Source organism: Bacillus rossius, chromosome 7, assembly GCF_032445375.1.
Source record: "Bacillus rossius redtenbacheri isolate Brsri chromosome 7, Brsri_v3, whole genome shotgun sequence".
NCBI lineage: Eukaryota > Metazoa > Arthropoda > Insecta > Phasmatodea > Bacillidae > Bacillus > Bacillus rossius.
This window is the reverse complement of record NC_086335.1, coordinates 56,448,028-56,473,504: the sequence shown is the minus strand read 5'-3', so window position 1 is coordinate 56,473,504 and position 25,477 is coordinate 56,448,028. Positions and strand designations below refer to the sequence as shown.

Below are 25,477 nucleotides of genomic sequence, written 5' to 3'. Positions count from 1 at the left end.
ATGATATTTCGGCGTTGTGGTCAATTTTGACATTCGGCGTTATGATATTTCGGCATTGTGGTCAATTTTGACATTCGGCGTTATGGTAACGACTCAACAAAATCTATAAAAAAACTGTTGGCCAACTAATCATCATCGTCACACCATTCGAAAATTAATGTTTGTTTACATTTTTCCGCTTTTTGGCGCGATTTAAAATGCTTGTGCCTGGTTCGCCCGATAATCTGCTTGATACTACGACGCTGTTCCAACTATATGCCAGCCCCCTTGGCTGACGTGATATGGCCACTCACGTAAGGCTGTTCCAAACACCGTTCGCCCAATCATCTGTTTGCTTTTGTATTTATACGGTGTCGCTGTTACAAGCTGACGTCAGTGCCCCGAGCGGTGTGCGTACGCTTTAAAACTTTGTCTTATATATCCAAACATTATGCCGGAAAGGAAAATAAACGCAGTAGTTTTGCGTATTTTTACAGTATATTTTTGGGTTTAACATTGTAACGTGAGCGTGTGTAAGCTTTTGTTTGCTTTAGTGCATTTATGATTAATGTTCAGTAGCGGCCATGTTGCGGTGTTTGTTTACCATTGACGAGACAAGTCTTTTACCCAGATTTAAATTTCGCTTAAAAACACTGCGATTTCGCGTTTTAATACAAAATTTCGTGTAAAAACCCTGTGTTATGGCGATTTCACGTAAAAACTGTATTTAACGGTGATTTCGCGTTTATCGTCGTTTAATCGCGATCGCGAAAAGAACAGGCCCCTAGTCATAATACACAAAATCGGAGAAAAAAAACTGCATAAGTCATCAACAATAGTTCACAAATTCAAGCCAGAAAATATACCAAATCGGACTTCAAGAACTAAGCAAACATTGTCAACCGATAGTAATCAAAATCAAGAGAAATCCAGCAGATAGCTTTGCCTTAACTGCGTACCACACTAGACACTCGCAAAAAGCTAAACGTAAACACGTTGCCACAAAAACCTTTATCTGCACCCTGCCGGCAAAGGGACGTGGAATGGGGGTTGTCAAGCGACTGCGTCGACAGGAAGTGGTATCTATTTTTAGATATGCGCTGCCTACAGCAGTACAGCACTCGGCAAGAGAAACGCAGTAACATGCTACTCACCACAAGAAACTTATTTTCTGTCCGATTTTCTTCGGATTTTCGGCAATTTTTTCACGGTTCCTCGAAATCGGGTTGTAATAGAGAGGTGGTCGCAATAAATGGGGTCGCAACAAAAAGGTTTTACTGTATGTCTATTTTATATATCTAGTGACTTGAGAAACAACTGTGCTACTTGGGGCTGGGTGGCTTGTTTGTGGTCTAATTATGGTTAAGTGTGGGGTGCTGATGAGTCATGTTAAACAAACACACCATTTATTAGGGCATAGTATATCTTTGGTGTGACTTGAAATTTTGAGGAGGTTAACCTAAAACTGAGAACCGGGAACCGATTTTTAAGATCTGGAACTGAACTGAGAACCAGGAAAAAAGAAGAAACTGATCCTAGCTAGTTCAAATTGTGACCAAACTTGCCTGGATTTTATTTGGTATTATGGGTAGTATGTACTATGCATAAAAAGCTTGTTAAATAAGGGTTTTTTAATGTTTCTCGCACAAAAAAAAATTGTAGCTTTCTATGAGTTCTGGTCTTCGCTATAATATTAGTTTGAATGAGATGTGTTTCATTTCCTAAAATGAGTAAAAGATAAATAATGTTGGTCTAACGCAAATAAATAAAAGTCAAGGGCAAATGAATGACATAGACTAATGCTGGGTAGTCTAAAATTGCCATTTGTGTTGCTATTATAGTTATTGCAAAATTTTAAAAGTGATTTTAATACTTGCAGGGGTGATGAAAGAGACTTTGGTGTTGTGCCAGCAATAAGAAGACTTCACCGAGTCTCCAGTGGCAGAACTCAGTCTGATGGGGTTGCAATGTCGAAACTGCGCACGTATTCAGACATGCTCATAGCGCACTCAACCCTGCCAGGTTTGTAGCGACAGCAACGGAGGGCATTACTTCCATCACCAGCGTGTTTGTGGGTGGTGGTATTCATAGAAGGTGCATTTATTATAATTTTGAATAGAAAGAAAATTACCCAAAATTATGTGACTGAATAAAATATGATCCCCGACGTTTTGATTATGAGTTTGAGAAAAGACGTTATGGAATGGAAATTGCAATTCTAGTACACAACCCTCAAAAATTATTAAAATTATTATTATTCCATATACACGAGACTTTTCCGGTGTCACCTCACTTTCGTCAGTAGAGTGATTTACACTGCCTATTTTGAGACACCATATGCAGTTAGAAAAAAAAATTAAGTGTTATGGAGTTCTGATATTTATACTAAGGTTTGATAGTTTTTGTATGTTTGCACTGCATGATTATGATTGGTGTGCCGACAGTAGACATGCACCTGAAATAAATCCAACAGCCTGAAACAGAGACAGTGCTACAAAGTTCTAACACGCCTGGTCTGGAAATCTTTTTCGCTAAAAATACATGGCCACACTTATTATTATTTCTGTGGATAAATTTGTCATAGAAATTAATATGACCAGGGCTAAATTTTAAGGAATATTTTAACCTGCCCAACGGACAGGTGTAATCGAAAATTTGCCTGTCCGCTGTTTTACCCAAATAAAAAAAAATTCAAAGTCGCTGAAAAAGTGAGAAAAAAGGATTTTTGCTATATTTTGCACCTATTTTTATCACACACTTAACATCCTTATTTAATCATCATTTTCAGACGAGTCTCTTGAGTCACTGCACAAATTACTTTGCTGATTCTCTCTTGAACATCTTTGATAAGGAGGCTGAAAGGGTCAACGTTTTCTCTGAACATTATGATACCAGAGATTTATTGTTGGTGCTGGATCAAACTCACTTTCATAAGGTGACTGTATTTGAACACGCATGAGGGCAGACAGTGTATCATCATTTAGACAGTTTCGCCAGTCTGTTTTTATAGACTTCAGTCTTTACAGACTTGAGCAGCCCGTAATAAAAATTGATCCAGATGATTTTGAATGTGTTTCGCAGACTTTGCAAAACATTTGTTTTGTTTCTGTGTCGTAACGAAGCCAAAGAAACTCGGAACACCAAGACGTTAAAAAGGTACGGGACCGGGCGATTTTGTCATATTTAACATTATATTCTGACTTGTCCTCGTCCGTTTTTCTTTTCTTTTCTGGTGGTTTTGAAGTACCAGTAATGAATTTCCACATTGTGTAACGCAGTTAATTAAATACTCTAACAATCGCCGTGACAAGATAAACTGTAAAAGATTACAGTGTCCTCTGTAAACAAGTAATGTTTATTTTTAGATGCAACAGTTGACAGGCGAATTTTCAAGCAGTCGCAGTCACTGCGGCCACTGTCAGCTGCATCTGGAGTACGCCGTGAAATGTTAACCACGCAAAAACGCTTTTCTGTTAACAAACGATGTTAAAGTAGAGCAAAGAATTAGTAAAGTCGCGATTTATAAAGACAATAAATTTAAAAAATTATATTTTGAAAGTAAACAACGGTAAATTACGTAATTGTTGGCTGCACTGAAACTAAATTAATATTAAAACATGGCAACAAAAACAAACATCATCGGTGTGAGACGTATTGCATCTCTAGCATACGAATACGACTATGTTACGTAAATCATGACGTGAACGTAAGATTTTAAGAATTATGATTCAGAAGATTTCAGTACGGTTTGTACATAACCTACTTGTTTTTCCCGCGGTATACAATAGCCAGAGTCGTCCGTCACAAAAGAGCAGCCATTATTGTTTATTTATAGATATTGTCAAAGACGTTTTATTTGCGGTCGTGGTCGCATAAATGTTATTAATCACCTCTGCTGCATTAATGCGTGCGAATAACCTCGGCGTCACAAGTTGCACCTGTCCACCGGACAGTTGCCTTTTTTATTTTGCCTGCCCGAACGAGATTTTGCCTGTCCCGGGCAGGCGGACAGGCGCTAAAATCGAGCCCTGAATATGACATATTTTATTTCAACAATTGAGATTGTATCACAATCATAATGACTGTTATAGTGAAATTATTATGTATTAGAAAACATTTTATGAACATTAACATTGCATTATCTTCATGTAGTACCGTGTTTTATCGCATAATCGTTGCACGCGCGTAATCGTCGCAACCGTATTTTAGGCTGTCAAAATTGGGATAAAAAAACTTCTCGCGTAAACGTTGCATGATGTTTTTGGTCCCGCTAGTAGATGCCGAGCGCTTTGTTTAGGTATCTTTTCCATATAAAACGATGTATTTTAAAGTAGAAATTTAATATTTATTCGGTCATTACCACTTACTTAATAAATGATCGGAAAAATACTAAGTTGTTTGACGTGTAAATTTTCTTATAAAGACGTTTTTAAACGTTATTTCCTTTATCTGATCGTCTGCGTCGCCGTGGTGTAGGTATAATCTAAAATTTAATTTCGGTCATTACCACTTATTTATTTAATTAACGGAAATACAAAGTTGTTTGACGTGTAAATTTTCTTATAAAGACATTTTTAAACGTTATTTCCTTTATATGATTGTCTGCATTACCGCGGCGTACTGCATATAAAAATGTAGCCAGCGCATCATTCATGTTTGGTTATGTTGCTTCCCGTATAGAGTGCGCACACGTAGTCAAATGTCGTTATCTTGCCGATTGGATGCAACGCGCGCTCTCTGTCAGGTGCCGAGTTAACTACATTTGTTAGCCCGCATTCTTTCGTGGCAAGTGTGTACTATGACTCGTTAGTTCACGTCAGATTCAAGTGGCTTGCGTTCGCGTTATTGTTTTGGTTTTTCTATTTAAAGTTGAAGAAAGGTTTTTGTTTAAGGAATTATTAATATAGATTGTTTGGCGTGCTCTTGTATACTCGACCTTTTTTTAAATAAACGTACTTTCCATGAACGGGTTTTGTTTTTATTAGGGATGGGCCGGTCGAATCCTCGAATCCCACCGAATCTCTAGTATTCGAAAGATTCGAAATTCGAGGGAAAAGATTCGGGATTCGAGGAAAAATATTGATGTAAATGTAGTACTTTAAAAACTTAAATGCTTACAATTTACTTGGCCTGTTTACGTTTTCCTTGGAACACATCCTATTGAGGTACAGTAGAACCTCGTTAATACGTGATGGTCAGGACCGAGATAATCACATATTACCGAATTTCACGGACTAGCGATTAAAAGCCCGGAAGGTCTTGTCAAGCTTCTCAGACACAGGCGTGCAGCTGGGTTAAGGCCGTTCACGGTAAGGGCCGGCCGTCTTCAAATTAGTGTCTCGGCTTAAAAAAATACAGCACTGCCTAGCCATTAGTTCACGGTCATTTACAACAGCCTAAGAGAGAAAGATAAGATCGTGCTGACCTTGCACCCCCCTCCCACTCTTCGTCCAGCCGAATGCCAGCCAGACACGTCACTCGCCAGGCGCCTGCCGTGCATTGGCTGGTGGAAACAAACAAAGGGAGACGGGAACCAGAAGTCAGGACATCCCCCTCAAGTTTAAAGAATGACAAATGTGACAGCTGAAAGGGGGGGCGACACAAAGGGTCGGTACAAACAGCGTTGCAGATGCAGAGTTTGGCGGCCCACGCCATTAGACATCTGCGAATTGTGATTTTTCTGTTCGAATCAAATTTCAAAAAAATTCACGAGTTTAGAATTTTTTTCAAATCGAATTTGGGAATATTTATTAAAATAACATAGATCATTAAAACATTTTTAACATACCAACTTGTCACATAATTCACAGTTTAAATCAAGTAACTAAAATTAAAGTGAGACTATATTGAAGTGCACAACCAGATTCTCTAAAATTAAAAAAAAAAAATTAAAAATTATATGTCTATAGCACTAACATAAATCACTTCGCAAATTATTTCAAATTGTCATGGAGAAAGGTGAGTTCACCGACATGGTGCGGCAACAACAATTCTCTGCGGCTGGTAAATATGTTGCCTGCTGTAGAGAAAACTCTCTCACTTGCCACCTTATTTAGCATGTTTGACTTTCAAGGATAAAAAATAAAAATATTAATAAAAATTTCACAGCATAAGGAAGTGGTACAAAAATAAAAAAAATTACCGTTTTTATCGTGTAAGCATTGCACATTTTATTCTAAAATCCAGTTTATAATTTAGGGGTGAGACCGTGGGTTCACTCTTAGCTGAGTTTTGAAATATACAAACACTGTCGTATCACTGCGCCGCGTCATCAAGTGATAGGCTGAATTAATCTTGCGCGCCAAGCACTAGTTGCAACACACTAACTTCAGTACAGTCGGTGCTAATAAAATAGCGGAGAAGTAATATAACAGGAAGCACCGTAGCACTTTGTTCAGCGTAGGTGGTTCATTTGCGAAGAAAAAACTATGCACTTTACGCCTAATAGCCGTCTTTACAAAATCATCATAAGTTTTGATAACAGGATACTCAAGTTTCCTTTTCTTCCCGGGAGTTGTTAATGTCCCAGTGTCCTGTAATTCTTTCCTTGCACGAAGCACACTGCTCTTCGAAACACTCGTAAATTCCGCAGTTAAACTCGCGATATCGTTCACACAACAATCCGGATATTTGTCTGAAAATGTTTTAAAAACATTCAACACAATAGTTTTCTGTGCACTTTTCAAAGGCTTTTCCGTTCTGTGCTTTAAAAAACTCAGTCCGGCGTCAGCCATAACAAACCGTGCGCGCGCGAATCCTAAATACAGTTGTTGCGCCGGGCATCAACTGTACACGCGGCGTCTGCTAACATAATTGTAAGTAAATACTTGCTGACACATTAAACTGTATTGGATATTAATGGTGAAACACTATAATGCTATATAACATCAATTGTTATAAAAAAGGTAGTGTAAAAATACTTACAATTGGTACGTAACCAAGGAACTATTTCGTGCGCACAAATAATGTGCGCAGCGGCCGGCAGCCAATGAAAATGTTTGTTTACAAGCGGCTTTGTTTATTCCAAAACTCAGGTAAATGTGAACGGAGAATTATATTATGCAAAAAAAAAATGTAAAGTAATCCATAAAAACAAAACATATTCATAGAAAGCATGTTTATTTAAAAAGTAGACTTTGTGAAAGCAAGCTAAATAATTTAAATTAATGAGTGATGCAATAAAACCATTTTATTCAACGTAAAAAAAAAAAAGAAACCCGTAACAAGAACGTGATTTGTAACTATACGCATAACGATCGTGCGGGTTAACTCGGTTCCTGACAGAGCGCGCGCGTGCATGCAGTCTGCGAGCTATCGATATCAATCTTAGACTACGTGCGCGCTCTCTATAAGGTAATACAGGAATCCACACAACCAAACTGGCGCTGCTTACGTTTCTTTAAGCGGTATAAAGTGACTCCCGAGACGTTAAAGATGAAGTTTTTAACTTTTAAAAACGTCTTTAAAACACGATTTACACATCAGATTACTTTGTAATAAGATTAATAAAGTTAGTAAGCAGTTTTATCAGAACGAACGGCGTAAACTGCGTAAAGCAATAGGCGCGTTGTAAACAACGGGAATTCATTGCATTACATCAAATGAAGTTAAAACGGGACAGAAATAAAATGGTTAAATAACGTGAAAACGTAAATAACGGTGACGTAAATAAGGGGTTTCGATGTATAATTTTTTGTAAGTGGAAGATGTAATCGCCCATTTACATTTCTTTTAAAAATGGGGGAGGGGGATGTCTTATATTAGTGTACCCGGGCCAGACTTTCCAAGTCGAATTATAGTAAAATGAATTCGATTCGAAATTACGAATCGAATATCAAAAAATTCGAACTCGAATTCGGAAATTTCGAATATTCGCAGAACCCTACACGCCATGGCTTGTAGTGTTTGCCGGCCGCCGGCCCGCGTGACGTTAATTTTAAGCGCTGACAATTTTTACTTCTCTTTTTTTTCTTCTCTTTTAAATCGTCCCGGATTATCCGATTCCCGAATTAGCGCATCACGGATTAACGAGGTTCTACTGTATGGTACTTTTAATTCGTTATTATATATAAAAAAAATTATGAAGCGTGTACTGATTTGGGAAACTTACTTTATATTCATGAACATGGATGCATTGTCGCTACATTGGCATTAAATAAGGCATAAATCACATATGTATTCTCAGAATATGCTAAAAAATAAAATAAAGCACATTTAGGATCTAGACTAAATATGACATTTGTTTTTTTTTTTAAATAACTAAACCGAGAAATCTGTTACTTAGTAATACAACAATAATGCCGACTTTCATCACAAGTTACAGTCGCACATGTAGTAATAACAATGAAATAATGAATGACAAAAATTAATACATTATACAATTATTATTTTAATCGCAATTCAATTTTAAATATTCTGATACACGTTCTATTTATGAATTTTTTTAGGACCAAGTTTGGTTTGTGTAGACTACCAACGTTAAAATATGTATTATCTGAGAATTCCATGATGGCCAACAAATGAATTTGTTAGCCAATCATTTTGAGCAACATAAAAAATAACTAATTTTAATATAAATAATTTTAATGGGTAAACTAGAGAACACACCCCGTCACTTTTAACTTTGGGCATATTAATCACTATGCTTTAGTGAGGCTTAATTTTAAAAGACACACAACAATATTTCTTATGGCCTAAAACCATTGAAGCCAAGATGGCGCCTTTCATTTTCCATTAAATATTTCAGGAAAGCGTTTACCTTCATTTGGGACTTTAAACAAATGTCAAGTTGGTAACTACAAAATATTGTTGCATCGGATGTTGAATTTCGTTTTCCGATTTCCGTGGATACATGAATCACTGTACTCACAGATAATACCTGAATGCCTTAAATCCACCAAGTCGGATTCTACAGCAATTGATGAAGTGACCAGATTCTTACATGATCCTACAGTTAACCCAGAAATAAACATTCTCGAATACTGGAAAACTCAGTCTGCGTGTTCACCCAGGCTACATAAACTGTCCAAAAAATATTTGTGTTCACCACCTGCGACAGTGTTCTCTGAACGTTTGTTCAGCACTGCAGGAAACATGTGAACAAAAACAGAATCGTCTTGATCCAGACCGTGTCAAAATCCTTGTTTTTTTTTTTAAATAAAAATTTTAAGGGTTAAATAATTCTGCATAATGTTTAATTTTTTTCTCTTAACTTATAAATTATTTTATTATTAACCCTTGAGAACTGGATTCGGATTCGAGGGGTGGATTCGAGGTACTTTTTGGGATTCGGATTCAAGATTCGGATTCGAGAAAAATGGGATTCGGATTCGAGAAAAATGGGATTCGAACCATCACTAGTTTTTATGAATAACTTTACCTAACAAAAAAAAAATTTTCCCGCATAATCGTCGCACCCCTACTTTTCAAACTTGATTTTAGAATAAAATGTGCTACAATTATACGAGAAAACACTGAAAGTTTTTTTATATATATATAAATAACACCATTAACTTTTTAACCACCATTTTAAAAGTGAAATAGAGCTAAAAATTGTCCGTAACTTGTCATCAACCATCTAATTCTTTTATGATATTTTTTGTTAATTATATGGTGTGATATTAATCATTGACTGCAGCATTCGAAACAAAGTACTCTATGTTCCTCATCCTTACTCACTATTCTGCTGTGCTTTGCAGTTAAAGAAAAAGAAACAATGGCTGTGGAAACAAATAGTGTATAATAGATCAAATAAGAGAAAGGTGATTTGTTACTTTGCTTTGTTCTCTTCTAGGTTATGTTTCCCACAGAGATATTTACCAAGGCACTTGGTTCGTTCAAGCAATATGTAAAACATTCATGCATCATTCTCATGACACAGATATAGAGGATATGCTTAAAATGGTAAGTTCAAATAAGAAGATATTCAAAATTTATATATGTTAAGAACACAAGATTTGTTTTTCTCAGTCTCTTTTTGATAATTTTGAGTTGCAAGAGTTGGGAGAACTTTCTTTCTGAATCAGAGACAAATCAGTGTTTATTTTTTCTCTCTCTCTCCTCTCTTTCTCTATCTCTCTATCTATCTCTCTATATCTCTATCTCTCTATCTCGCTATCTCAATATTTACTTAATTTTACATGTTTTCGTAAATTTAATAAAAATTTAAAGTGCCATAATAAATCATTAGATCTCGTTTATTTATATTTTTGCCAGTATTTGCAGTAACCATTACTCATCAGTATAATAAATATGTATGTTGTGAAAATGTGCATGTGTTCCCTTTTTCCTTCCTGTGAACCAAAAGGATGTCAGGAAAGGAATTAATTGGCCAGCCGAATCAAGAATGACTGGAGACGACTGGTTTGTGGCGGCCCCCGGGGGGGGGGGGGGGGGGGGGGGGGGAGATTTCCTTTGGCCCCAGTTGAATTTTGAGGTGTTTTTATTATTATTATATTATGTTTAATAATTCAGAATTGTTGTGTTTGAAAAGTTGTACATTCAGTAGTAGGGAGAGGGCCCGACAAACTTATGTGTCCCTGGGCCCTAGGTTTCTCTCTGTGGCCCTGTGGCCAAACAGGTATTGTAAGTCAGCCACCTGGCATCGTGGCTGTGTCTGGGAGGTTGTTGGTTCTTGCAGGTGGATCAGTTGCTGGCAGATTGCTTCTCGGAAAACCAGTCCATGCAAACCTCCTGTTACGAAAACAGGGGCTTCCGCAAGTTTTTCTTCAATCCGGGTCTCTACGTGGATGATATAAGAATTGTTTGATACTAAACTTTTTTATACTTTGTAATATAATTTATTTTTAATAGCAAATTTTATATGTAGAAACAAATACGTACATATGTAGGATTTTATCATTTGTGAAGATACGTTTTAAATGACTTGTGATATCTTGTAATATGGTAATTGTTACCACAACGACATGGTTTCCATTGTATTGTGTCTCACACGCAATAGGGATGATTCATAGTAAATTAATTTCATTCTAGCGAACTACAGATTTGTGACATCATAACGCTTGGAGCTAAGCAATCCTTGTTTGGTATAGCCTGAGACTGGGAATGCATAGACATAACCCTCGCAGTAAAGTGATAACAAGTGGAAAAAGTTGTTGCCTTTGAATTTAAAAATACAAGTGTGCTTTGGTAAATAATACTCTGTAAATATTCATTGGAAAGTAGGTTATACTATCGATAACACAACTTAACACCAGATCTGAACTGAAAGAAAAGGATGGTCAATGAATAAAATTATGTGCTTTTTTCCATACTAATCATACCGTAAATTTAACAATCACATCATTTATGAAGGGCAAAAATCCAAGGAAATACATTTTACCCTATTAAACATTTTTGAAGTGAAACTTCTTTGGGCACAATGAGAGTAAAATTACAAAGCCAAATTTTAATGCAACATTTTCGTGAAACATTGTCATGAAATGTTTCTGACATGAAAAGGGCAGAACAGATATAAAGAGAGCACAATTTTATATATGATGCTGGGCTTTTTTTGATCTCTTTGTGCTATGATGTGCCCCCACCCAAAAAAAAAAAAAAAATAGACCTGAGAGAGATAGATGAACAAAACAATAAGACGGTGTGTGTGCACATTAACTTTAACAGAAGATAGATTTAGGTATCATATCCAGTCAGCTGTGAATGCCTTGAATATTATATTTGCTACCAGCGTGATTGTGTTCCTCCTTGTTCAACCAGCAGCGTGGAGAGCTCTGTTAAAACAGTCCCTTCATTTTCCGCTTAGAAAGTGCTTCCTGTTATGAATTTCATATTTTGTTCAGAGATTTGGCATGTTCCAAATGGCAGAATTGTTTGAAGAAACAGTAACATGCACAGTTTTTTTTAAGGTGTATTTCAACAGTGAGTAATATTTATTATTGACTGATGAATAATTATTGATATCCTGAGCATTTATGTTGAAGTAACTAATAATTTTGTTAATTCATGATTATTAATTTATTTATTTTTAATCAAATTTCTAATAATATACAAAAAAGGTTAGGATTCTTAAATGTGCAAAACTTTACTATGTCTTTAAATTCATTTTTATCAAGTTATACTTGGTTGTAAGCAAAGAGAATTACGCCCTTACAAATTATTGGTCAGTTTAATGGAACAAAAAATTACAGGAATCATCCCTATTATGATGTGAAATTTTAAATAGCATTTTTAAATTGATAGATAAAATTATAGTTTGATTGAAATTTTGTGGCTATATGTATATGTGAGATCTGAACTAAGGCTGGAATAATTCAAATATCTAGGTCTCTCTCCCCCCCCTCACCCCGTTACCAAGCTGGCAGTACTGCATCCGTCCAATTTCAGTAGATCACTTGTTATTGCTCATCAGAAGTGGAATATTGGTGGAAATTTTCAACCTAGTAGGCTCAAAATTATAAAAAATACATATTGGGTTTTCATTCTTTGGTTTGTAATTTGTTTAGCAACAAACTAAGAATTTTCCTGCAGGTAAAAGAGAACGGTTGGGCCACACACATATTTTATATATATATATATATATATATATATATATATATATATATATATATATATATATATATATATAAAATTACTATTCAAATACCTGTTGAAATTATAGTTGTCAAGATAATGCTCTTCTTACAAGGTATTTCATTACAAACACAAATTTCATATGGTATGGTTTGAAGTGGATGAACTTGCAAAATAACTTTACAAATGTCAATATTAGCTAATACACACATTCAGAAAGAGTTAAGTATTTGCATTAGTATAACATGATTTCTTTTTCTTTTACAATTTATGGAATCATTTACAAATAACTTATGTTTAGTGGAATAGGTTCCAGACATCAAAATTCCATTAAACATTACTAAAGCAATCTTGTACTGAAGTAATGGCAGCTTTTTTTCCTCGTGCAAACCTCTTATCAAAATTACAGTGAAACAGAAGTAAATTCATTTTAATAAAGATTTTTATTTATTAATGAAATGCCTAAGTCAGTGTGTAAAGCTACAGAAACTCTTAATATTAGCAGAGTTCATTTTAAGTGTGTTTCTTTCCCTGAGATGAATGGGAGTGACTTATAGAAGTATGAATGAATGGATTTGAAGGTTGGACGATAATTATGTACATGAGATAGCCTAAAAATTACAGAATTTTCAACACGTAACTAGCGTATTTTGGTTGACTGTGGTAAACGGTTGCTGTTATGGAAATTTTTAATTTGACAGTCCCAGCCTTAACCTTTTGACTGCTGCTTTTAGTGTTGCAAACTGGTTTAAATGTGAAACAGTTAGTTTACCATCTATTTTAGTTAACATTGTCAAAGGGATGTATGTAATGTAAGTTTTATATGTTGACAAACATGCTTGCTGATTTAGAAATGTACATGAAATAATGAAATTTCAGTATGTTGCATAATCTATAAGTTAAATCCTGGAGCTGGGACGCTATTGTATTGAATGGTGTGGGTAGTAGAAACAAGGAAGTGCTTCGATTCACTACCAGATGTAGTTGATGATCGTAAAAATCTTAGAATACTGGTTTGAGTCTACAACTAGGCTCTATTGGTCAACCGTTCCTCTTTCCTTTGCCCTGATTTGCTCATATCCTCTCATTACCCTGTTCTTCTCACCTACTTCTTAATCTTTTATTTTCCCCCTTGCGCAAGTTTGTTGTATTTTGGTCAGTCGTCTGTACTATACAATGTGCTCTTCCCCACTCTGCTACTTTCTACTATTATTATGCTAGATAGGTTTGACTGTTGGTTACTAATACTTTCTGCCGATATATATATATATATATATATATAATTTGTATTAGTGTATAAGGGTAGGTCAAACAACACATATTATTCAGGTTCTGGTAATTATATGTAATATTTAATTACATGTGTGGCAATTATTACATCGGCGCCTATTGCTACACAAGGGCCTAACCCACTTAACACAAATGAGTATTAGACCCAACACAAAGCATAGGTTTATATGACAGGTTCATTCATAACTCTGGAAATTGGTAAGGAAAATTAACATACAGTAAGTCCTCGGTTTACGTCGGGGTTAAGTTCCTGAAAACCGCGACGTAAATAGAAACGACGCAAAATGAGCCATGTTTCATGCCACCGGCCGGCCACGGCCCAAGGTCGGCTGGAAGCGCTGGCATACAGACGTGACAACGGGCAATTTTATCAGCAAATGACAACCGACAGCGTGGGAAACAAGTCCAACTAGTACTTCTCAGCTTTATAGAATGGTTATTTAACCAGCTGCTTTATTACTTTTATTGATTGAAATATAAAAACAGATATATAGTACATATTGTACGTAAGAGCAGGAAGCGTCCCTCATGATGTATGATAAGATAAGGCGGTGAACGTGTAGCTTATGCTACATAGCATAAATTAACTACCGAAGGAAACAAAGAATTATAAACTAATTATATACAGTGTTTTGGTTAAAATAAAGATTTACGGTCATTGTAAACGACGTTATTGTGAATCGGCGACAACTTAAACTGAAACATGAGTACTCAAACATTAGCGACGTTAATCCGAAACGACGTAAATCGGTACGTTGTAAATAGAGGACTTACTGTACGTTGAAAATTTATTTATTGCAAAAATTATTAAATAAAAATATTTAAATAAAATTTATTGTCAATAAATTACTGAACTGGGTTGTGGAATGACTATTATGTTAATCATCTGGATATTTACGTCGCACACATGATTACGATACAACAGTTCATTTAGGTCCATTCAAAAATACGTAATATTATGTTGCACTTTTGCGTTATCAACGAGTTAGCAATCCACAAAATCAAGTATTTAAATAATAATTTCAGTTTGTTGTAGAGTTCGTGTACCTAGGCTTTAGCTCAGTTTTTACGATTGGTAGGACACAAAACTATCTCTCTCGTTTCACCTCTGGGTTAAAATTGATAAATTAGATTATTTACAATTACAATAATCTTTACTGTTTTTGGTTATTTAAAGTCTTTTAAAATGTTTATAATATAATTTAAACTCAATGTTCTTTCAATTAGTACGTAGCTATAACAACTTTAGTATGGCGCTGTTTCACATGGTATGGAGTATTTTTACTTACATAAACTAATCACTCCTGGGTACATATTCGTCAGAATATGCCCTAACAAACTAGTAAACATTTTACAACACGACGAAAAAAAACTCATCCTTTGTTGCGGATGGTCTGAAATAGCTAATATCTTTTTTTCTTTTTGAATTTTTAACAGGCTCCGCGCCTTTGCATCTTACTGGGACACCAATTATTACATAACTCTTTCTCAAATAGAAACGTTCCAGACGCCTTCTACTTGAAACATGGCCTCTGATTGGTCGGGCCGGAATGCTAACGAAATTTACAAAATCTCATCTTGCAAACAAAAGGTATTAACAAAGTTGGAAACACAAAACTGAATTAAATTTAAAAACAGAATTTCCAACAATGCCACATCTTTCGTATATAACACGTATAATAAGACAGTTTATACGTTTTGTTCAATTGGTCCTTAGAGGGGTATATCTAATTGCCGGTCCACATATGTCTTCCCCTCTACATAGAGCATAGCTCTCGTAGACAAACACTTAAGTTACAAACTCAGGTAATCAAGTCCTGTGGGGTGAAACAATATTTAAAACAAATAATAAAAATACAATATTCTTATTCATAAGCATGGAAAATAACTAAATATATTCTGTACGTTAAATGTCTAGGCATGTAACGGTACAACAACTTCACTATTTTCAAGGGCCAGATATTCTTCAAACCAAACTGAGGGCCAGACACATGAATAAATATTACAATTCTAACAACTATCTTTTATTGTCATATTATTCAGAAGAGTAACCAATAAATACAATACATGGCAAGTTGTAAATAATGGAATAATTTTTTTACATAGTAATAGAATTATTAATAATGATGATAATAATAAAGAAAAACTTTTTCTTCTGAGAAGAATTACCACAAAGCAATACTACAATATAGATTATAAAAAATATGTAAAGTTTTATTTTCTTAATTATTTTTGCGAATAATATGGCTTCCTAATCGTAACTGCTGATACATTATCCTACATTAGGCAAACTAAGATGGCTATACATGAGAGAGTAGCTAAAAATATTTTTCTGTAAGATTCTCGAGGCGTGCCATCGAAACAATGTCATGGGTTGCCAGTTGTCCATCCGCTAGGCCTGCTTCATGAGGTTAACAGCATTTTCTATTTGAGGAGTAGTTGTGGAGATAAGGGATGGTAAAACAGGTTTTTGTGGCACTAATGATATTGTGGATGGTACAGTTGGGGGTGTTAGGATGATCACTTCAAAAGCTTAGGACGCATCAAGACGGTAGTGCTGTCTGTACTCAGTACTGTGAAAGGCCTTTAATCGGGCACATTCTGTATTCCACATAATCATGCTGGTATTTCATTTCTTGCCCATTGTTTTCTTTGTCAAGAAGACTTCACAAATTGAATCTTGAATGTTTTGATAGGTTAGATACAGGAACTTTTGTATAGTTTTTGGACAGAAATGACTGTTAGAAGTCAATTCCAAGTTTTCCAGATTAGCTTGATGATATGGAATAAATTTTGCTTATTTTTCTTATGTATTTTGGTTTTTACCCTTGGGCTGGAAATTGGAGCCTGGATGTGCTGAACAAGTATCAGGTTTGTCAGAGGTGGGTCAGCGGGTTATTCTCATTCTTAGCGCCACTGTTTCGGTTGGCACTCCGTCACGGGGTTTGATTCCATGTCACTTAGGATTGGAAATCTCCCAAGAATAGCTACTTGGAAGCCCGTCGATTTATGGTGAGTTCCACACCTTGTTGTTCTGCTTAACTTCCTGCGAGCAGTTTTACCGACAGACGTTTTATGGCTCGACAAGATTCAGTTATGAATATCTCGCACATTTACCTTTTGCAGTCACTGCTTACCAAATCACAAGTCACTCATTATCAGTGCACATTAGTCACCTGTTTCACACTAATCAAGGTTGCCTGAGTACCTTTTCATGCTAGAATACTGTTGTAAAGTGTTGTAAGATATGACAAATGCCGAGATGAAGATAGTCGTGTATTAATATTAGAAGTCGCATAGCAATGATAGTGTGCCATTTACATCCCTGGTTTTAATTTTGACATTCTGCAGCAGTCAAAGGGTGTATTTTTATTGATGTGTATTATTAGTAGTTAAAGATAAGTGCTCAAAAACTAAAGTGATGTAAATTGCATTTTTATGTTACTAGTTTTTTAATATAAAAAAATTATATTCATGTATTTTAACTTTATTATAGTCACAAATGTGTTATTGTAATGTTTTTCTACCAGTTTATAGAAAGGTGCTGAAATATTTGTAGCTAGGGTTTTATTATTTTTGTTTATATTTTAAAGGGTGTGTGTAATATTACTTGCATTTATCTTAATAGAGTTACAAGAAGTGTACATAAGTTCCTATTGATGTGTATAATGTGAATGTTTACTGGCATATAAGACGAAAATTTTATAATGCAAATTGGAAGAGCTTAAAATTTCTACTTGTCTTGCATGATAGGGTGTCTCATGTAATGGTTCTTACGTTGCTGTTACATAGGGTCTGCACACCTGTCATTGGAGGAAGGTAAGGAAGAGCTATTTTTAGAATTATTTGACTATCTTTGGCTTTATATATATATTCACACTTGTACAACTTCCACATTTTGGAGATCTCTACGGCTCCTTTCACGCTATCCTTCCCCCCCCCCCCCCCCCCCCACACACACACACACACACACAATCTGGGAACCGGGCAGAAGTATTGTCAGCAAAAGAAAATTTTCTTGTTTCTTTTGCACTATAACATAATTGTCCAGGATTTCAATAGTTTTTGCAGCCATGGACAGAAGAAAGAAATTATGCGCTGTGCTAAGTTTGGTCCAAAGGCATAAAAAAAATGGATTTGGGTGCATCCTCTTTTAGTAAAAAGGAATTAAATAGGAGTGTTTCATCTGTTTCAAGAACTGGGACATGGTGAAGCGAAATTTTTTAATTATTTTCATGTGTCAGTGACAGCTTTCAATGAAATTCATGGCCTTCTCTAAGTTCATTTGCATCGTCAAAACACAGAGCTAAGGTACTGTATTCAGCCCATAGAAATGCTAGCTGTATCACTCCGGTGAGTATTGTTGCAAACTAATCCTAAAATATGTTTGTGTAAAAAAAATTTTTAAGTAATGAATGGGAATTTGAAAACAAAATATTTTTTTAAAGCATTAAAAAGAATTTCAGTAAATTTGAATGAGAAAAAAACTAGTTGGAAACAAAATTTTATGAGAACCTTAATAATTATATAAAAATTAAAAATTGTAGAAAAAAATATCAACTAATTATTATTGTTAGTTCAAAAACTTTGAGATAAATATAATGTTTTTATAAAATATTGATGTAAGTTTCTGCTTAAATGCTGTTTTTATCATTACATAGCATAATTAGGTAAAAATAACAATAAAAATCAATATCTTGCATTTATGACAAACCTGTTAGTCGAATCAGCAGGTGAAGGTGTCTTCGAGGCTGAAGAAGCTGTACCATGTAGCCATTTAGGTGTGGTGGACTCCTTTTTAGCTGCCGAGTCAACAAAGCGGGAGGTTTGTACTGGAATGACTGTTTGCGACATTTGCTGCCGAGGGGTCAGATGAGTGACGATAGGCTCAAAGTGTGCTTGAGGCTGGGAAAACTGAATGGATGAGTGAGGGTAATGGTGGAAATTAGTTGGATTCACATGGGTATAGTTATGATAAATGGGTACTCCTTGAATGTCCAAAACTTATCTAGGAGGAAGAACAGTCATAGTATCATTTTGGGAACTAACAGCCTTCATTACCTGTAATACTTCCATCTGGAATTCAATGACTTGTTCATTTAACATTTTCACTGATGGCAAAAATCCTTTAAAAAAAAAACTTAAATTAGGGTCTTCGAGACTGAGGGTTTCTTCTACAGCCTTTAGCATTCATGTTTCAAATTTATTGAGCCTCGTTTTTCTTCGTTCCTTATTATCTTGAGCCGTGGAAGTTTCTACATTTACAGAAGTTCCTGCATTACTTTGCTTTTGCTTGGTTATTTTAGTGGGCCTTATTTGCTGTTCTGTTGTTGCATCTGCTCCGGTTCGAGGAGAATAAAGACGAACATGCTATAAAACTTTCTGACTGATTACTTCCTAATGGATTATGGTGCACTATCGTGGCTGATGAAAAAGATATAGACTGACTATATGAGACATCTCATATGTTTTCATACTGTACTATACTTAAGAAGTTTTATTTACATGTATGTCTAATTATGTAACATTTCTTTGTTTTAATTTTAAAAAAATGATACATTGCAAATTTTAGCCTCACATTAATTATATCAACTGTAAACAGTTATTTTTTAACATAGTTAGCATTTTAAATTTTAAAATTTAATTGTATTAAAATAAAAAACTACAATATATCAGATGTCATCAATACCAGCCTATAAAAATTATATGCTGCCTACAACAATGCTCAGAAGAGATTTGTACTACTATTGAGAAAACTTAATTGTTAAAATTTAAAAACCTTCAGAAATGCATTGTTGGCTACATAAGTTTCATATCTAAAGACTACGTATTACTCATTTCTAATTTTCAATCTCTCTTAAAAATATAATAATGGCGAACTTAACTTACAAATACTCTTATTTTTGGTAGGTGTTTTACCGTTAAAATCTTCAACAAACTGGACTCAAAATTGACACTGTGCTTCTTTTGTAAGATTTCTGTCTCCAATGTTTTATTCCACAAGTCAGACCTTTCGTAAACTACATATATTAATTTGTCGACATCAATGTCAAGTTCACTCGTGTTGAAGGTCGCCGGAAGAACCGTCGGGTAAACTGCCGGAAATGTGAATGCACTAATACTGCGCAGTATACTACTAAGCAATTATCAGGCTATTTCACCGTCCGGCGACCGGGCGTTTGTACTGGCATTCCGGCGAGAGTCATCAGGTAGTCAGATGACGAAACTGCCGGGTGTTCGTTGTGTGAACACACTCTTGCCCCTCAATGTATCCATCTCACTGCCGTCCAGGAACCAGACGGCATAAAAACCGGATTGTGTGAAAGGAGCTTATGTCATACTTTACTTTCTGATATGAGTGGACAGTGTCAAAGGGGTATAAGTAAATATATGATGGGAGACTTTCGGGCTTATTTTCTCATAAATAAAAAGCAATAACATTTTGTTAGATAGTTTATGAAAACTTGCTACATGGCAACAGAAACAAGAGTACACGTGTATCCCTTTGGGACCAAACAATTTCCCTTTGCCTAAAGACAGTTTCATATTACGATTCAACTAAACAATCTATATTCTGTCCCTTACACACCTTTGATTCTAACCATCTCATGTGGTTTCTTCAGGTAGTTCTAACGGACCCTCCCTCCTGCAATTCTGCTTGTACGCTCTCCCTACACTCCATCTGTAACGGCAGTCTAGTCCTAGGCATTCCTCTAAAATCGTTTTAACTTGTCTTTGGTAAACTCCTGCTCAAATGTATTTCAATCGCACGTGGATAAAGCAAGCTTATACCAGGTGGCCTCGCGTCTTATATGCCGGAAACTACTGTATTAACTTCACCATAGTGTGGACAGTGGTGGAGGTTTGTGGTTGTGTTCTGTTACTTTATGATTGGTAGTACTGAGGAAAGTGCCTACTTTATTAGGTGTTCCTCACCCCTCCCTCTATCCTTCACCTCCTCGTGCACATTCGCTGCAGCACTGTCTCTGCCCATCACGTGTAAACAACTCACTTCAATGCTGTGTGAGGGCTGCCGTTACTTGAAATGTGCGTTTAACTTAACTTTTTTATAGTTTGTTTTATTTTACAGCTACTGATGCTACCATTGTTTCACAAGTGACATGTTCTCTCTGTGCAATTTGCAGTACTTTATACATTGCTCCTATTTTTCTTTTTTGATACAGTGTCCTTTATATTGTATTGTATTCCGTCGCCATTGTGTTATTTGTTCGACATTCTTAATTGTAAGTAACAGAGTGAAATTTCTGATCTCAAATCATGGTAGCGTAAGTTTTCCCGACAAGTTACAGAATGTGCAAGTATTTTTGAGGTCATGAATGTGTCCACCAGGTGCGTCAATGGTGCAGCATCGTGAAGCAGGTTTCCGGTTGTAGGAACTTTCTTTTGTCTTTTTACTTGGTTATGTGTGACACTGAACCGAGTGAAAAATGTCATTGTGCTCATGAAATTTTGCTTCTGTAATAATCCAAGAATCATCAAGAACAGAACTGATTAAATTGAACGTGCTAGAAAAATGTTGGATCCTAAAAATATTATGCACAAGAGACAGGTAATTTACACTGATGGTACGTAAATGGTGCTTCCGATATTATTATTTTTCTGGTTTATTATAGTATTCGCTTAGTGAAATTTTTGCCTCGAAAATTTCAGGAAACTTCGAAAGGAAAATATTCATCAGCACATAATTTATGAGATTCCATTGTCCTGAAATGGGAGACTTAATTTTGCAGTTGAAGTGATGGCTAAGAGGTGGTCCCGTCCAAGACCTTCCGGCTCTGTTCCCATCCGGGTCAAACTCGGACATGTCTTCAGTGGGAAACTTGGCGTGGGTTTCCTCATAGTACTCCCGTACCCCCAACCCAGTATTTCCATTAAGGGTCCACGTGTGTTCAGTGAACTTCAGTTAGTCTCGACAGTCCTATGCATAGTTTGTTGCTGTATTGTGGGCTCGTTGGCTCTTGTGTGTCCGACTTGGTCACAGTGATGTGGCACTGCTCAGGTTGCAGGTTTGTTGTTAGCGCAGACAACTCCGTATGAACTGAGAGCCAGTTGCAACAGCAGCACAAAGGCTGTAGTGTTTCAGCCTGTTGTAACATGAATCTGCAAATTCCTTCGGCTCCGTTACGTAAAACGTATGTAAAAAAAAAGTTTTTTTTTTATTTGTGATTGGTTTTTCTGTGTAGTAGTTTTATGGTTGACTTAGCTCTCTTTATGTGATTTACATTATGTACATGCATACTATATGTGTATTAGTATTAAACATCCAATTGTAAATTTATATTTTAATTGTGTATGTGATGTTTATGTTTTGGATTTTTCGTTTTAATTTTGTTAATAATATTTGTGTTAAGCATTTTTATGTGTCTTTTCTTATGCTAAATCCTTCATAACCTACAATACCTATTTTTTTTGTTAAATTTTGGGAATGATATCTTTTAATGCATGTGGGAAAGTATCATGTTGCACATTGACAAACCAAAATCTAATGTGCCTTGAGTATGACTACATAAAATGAGTAACCAAGGTGGTTGTATTGACTAAATGGCTAAACAGCTTGCACTAGATTAAGCAACATACTTGTTTACTGGTTTACACTGTTATGTCATAGTATAGAGAAACCTCAAGAACTGACAAATTGAATAATACACAAGCACCCAGAATACAAGCCAAAATCAGCCAATGTCAAAAGTTAGGTAAATGCATAGACGCACACAGAAAAATATCACAGCGATGACAAGACAGTTGCACCAAGAAACATAAATACCTCAAATCCTACTGTGTCCATCTGTGCTGTCCAGATTATTGTTCAGTTTCATTGTGGGGTTCGTGTGTGCGCCATCTAGTTGTCCAAGGTCTTTTTCTGTATTCTACTGTTACCGTGCTTTCTCGCATAATCGTTGCACATTTTATTCTAAAATCAAGTTTGAAAAGTAGGGGTGCCACAATTATGCAGGAAAAAAATTTTTTTGTTAGATAAAGTATTCATAAACACAAAACCCATTCATGGAAAACAGGTTTATTTACAAAGTGAAGTATAAAAGAGCACGCCAAACAATTTAATTTAATAATTCATGCAACAAAACTCTTTCTTCAACTTTAAATAGAAAAACAAAATCTGTGATCAAAATGCAAGCCGTACGAATGCATAACTACCGTAGTAAACACCACGAGTGTGCGGGATATCAAATGTAGTCAAGTCTGTACCGGATAGAGAGCGCGCGTTGCATGCACTCGGCGAGATATCGATATTCGACTACGTGTGCGCGCTCTATACGGGAAGCAACATAACCAAATAGTAATTATTGCAACGAGCACTGGCCACATTTTTGTAAGCGATGCACCGCAGCGACGCAGATGGAACAGATGAAGGTTATAACGTTTAAAAAGTCTTTGAAAGAAAATTTACACTTCAGACAGCTTCATAATTTCGGAATAAATATTATATTTATACTTTAAAATACATCATTTTATACGGAAAAGATACCTACAATCAGCGATATATCGATATTTGACTACATGTGCGCGCTCTATAGGGAAAGCAACATAACCAAACATTAATGATTGCAACGAGCGCTGGCTACATTTTTGTAAGCGGTACACTGCGGCGACTCAGACGAGCAATGAAGATTATAACGTTTAAAAAGTCTTTAAAAGAAAATTAATCATCAGACAGCTTCGTATTTCCGTTATTTAAATAAGTACACAGTAATTTCTGAATAAATATTATATTTATACTTTAAAATACATCGTTTTATATAGAAAAAAAATCCCTACACAAAGCGCTCGGCATCTAATAGCGGGACCAAAAACATCATGCGACGTTTACGCGAGAGGTTTTTTTATCTAAATTTTGACGCCCTAAAATATGGGTGCGACTATTACGCGCGTGCGACGATTATGCGATAAAAGAGGGTATTGTTACTACAACATCCTTATAACCCCACTGTGTACGTATTGGCTGTGATATTTTTCTAATTCCTTTCTTTGGAATTTTCTGTGCTGTGTATTCATTAGGGATGGGGGCATGTTGATTCTTTGATGCTTCTGTTCTACCGATTCTACCTGGAATCGGAACCGTTGATTCGCAAGCTGTAAGGAATCGTATCATATGTATGGTAAGTCGTAAGAATTGTTGATAATTTGGATGTAAAATAGATTCACATAAATTGATTCTTGCGGTAATTGCCATATTTTCCTGCCAGTAAGCTGACAACGTTAGTACAACTCGCCTAGCATTAATATACAAAATACGTACAGTATTTACCCATGTATGGGTAGGTAGTTTTTTTTTTTTTTTTACTGCATGCTTAAATAACTAGCCTATATTGGTTTTTAATAAATATGTCACTAGTAAATATTAATTGTTTAGTTAAAATATCTCAGCTGAGTGTGTAAAGCTTCATGGACTGTGTCGTTAAGCTACTTAGCCAGCACTCGGCAAGAGGGGGGGAATCTAATAATAAACCAGAGAGAGAGAGAGAGAGAGAGAGAAGGAAGGTGGAGGGAGTGCGTGTGTGGCCAAGTAGTAGTGTTTATGGTTCTCCCTCCCCCTCTCGTGAACTGACGCCGTACACAATTATCACATCTATCTCGACAGGTTTTTGTGACGCAACTGTGTCCAAACATTGTTTTGCATGAGATTTCCTGTTTTGTACTGCATCATTTCATTCATGACTAAACTGCCGTAACGGGCATATGTGTTTTTATTGAAGGAACTGACAAAGCCTGCTGTCTTTTCTCTCTTGGGGAAGATGGGAAGGGAAACATGGGTATAAAAAATAGCATTCTTTTCGTTTGTATTTGTTGTTTAGGGGGGAGGGGGAGGGGGAGGAAGGCTGAAAGACATCAGTGCCAGTAAGTTGAGACACTGACCATAAAGACTTTCCTTGTATTCTACTGGAGACAGTTACATTGCGTGAATCATATTTGAGGGTGACCCTTACAATGAAAATGTTTGATTTTTTTTTTGCCCAAAATTGTGTGACCCATACAAAGGGGTGACCCTTCTGCGGGTAAGTAAGGTAGTTCTTTTTTTTTTCCCCAGTTAGGTTACAACCACAATCACCTATAATCTGTAACACTGTACTAACCAGTTAGATTTTCTGTATTGTGGGAAAACATTGTAACCTCATTTCAATATAATAACTTTATTTCGTAAATAGAAGATTAACGTAGCAGCTTTCTTCACATGTAAATATAATATTTTCTGTACCTTATGTAAAAGAAGTTAGTTTGAAATTGGATTTATGTGCTTATAAAGTCATCAAATTAAATTATAAGATTTATTGTTTGTGCATAACATGTTGCTGCCCATATATAAACAAATTGTTGTAGTCAATGCACTGTTCTTACATTCATATTGATGTTAAATTTGCAGTGACTGATAGCTTACTTTATAAAATCTATTGCGAATTTAAATCATGATAGACAGACAGTAGCATCTCATGGTCAGCGTGTAAACACAACACGCAAGACTTTTACACAAAAACACAAATTCGTGGATTTGTAAAATTGGAAGAGAAAAATTGTGGATTAAACATTTACTTTAATCCTAAAAACCAGGTGTTGTGGAAAATGCTCTGGAAGTAAACCTAATAATGGAACAGCAATGTGTGCATTTCAGATCTCAACATAAAGTGTGTTTGATAACTTTTGG

The 25,477-nt window shown here is 35.7% G+C and overlaps 1 protein-coding gene across 1 annotated transcript in view; it reads left to right on the top strand.

Annotated features, from left to right (window-relative positions):
• LOC134534081 (caspase-2) overlaps positions 1–22,200 on the top strand; it is a 35,915-nt gene extending 13,715 nt beyond the window's left edge. Inside the window, exons 7-9 of the mRNA XM_063372109.1 lie at positions 1,859–2,001; positions 9,773–9,882; positions 10,619–22,200. Of these exons, the coding sequence (XP_063228179.1) occupies positions 1,859–2,001; positions 9,773–9,882; positions 10,619–10,747 (382 nt within the window). The 3' untranslated portion in view covers positions 10,748–22,200. The remainder of the gene's footprint in view (positions 1–1,858; positions 2,002–9,772; positions 9,883–10,618) is intronic.
• Positions 22,201–25,477: the final 3,277 nt, after the last annotated feature.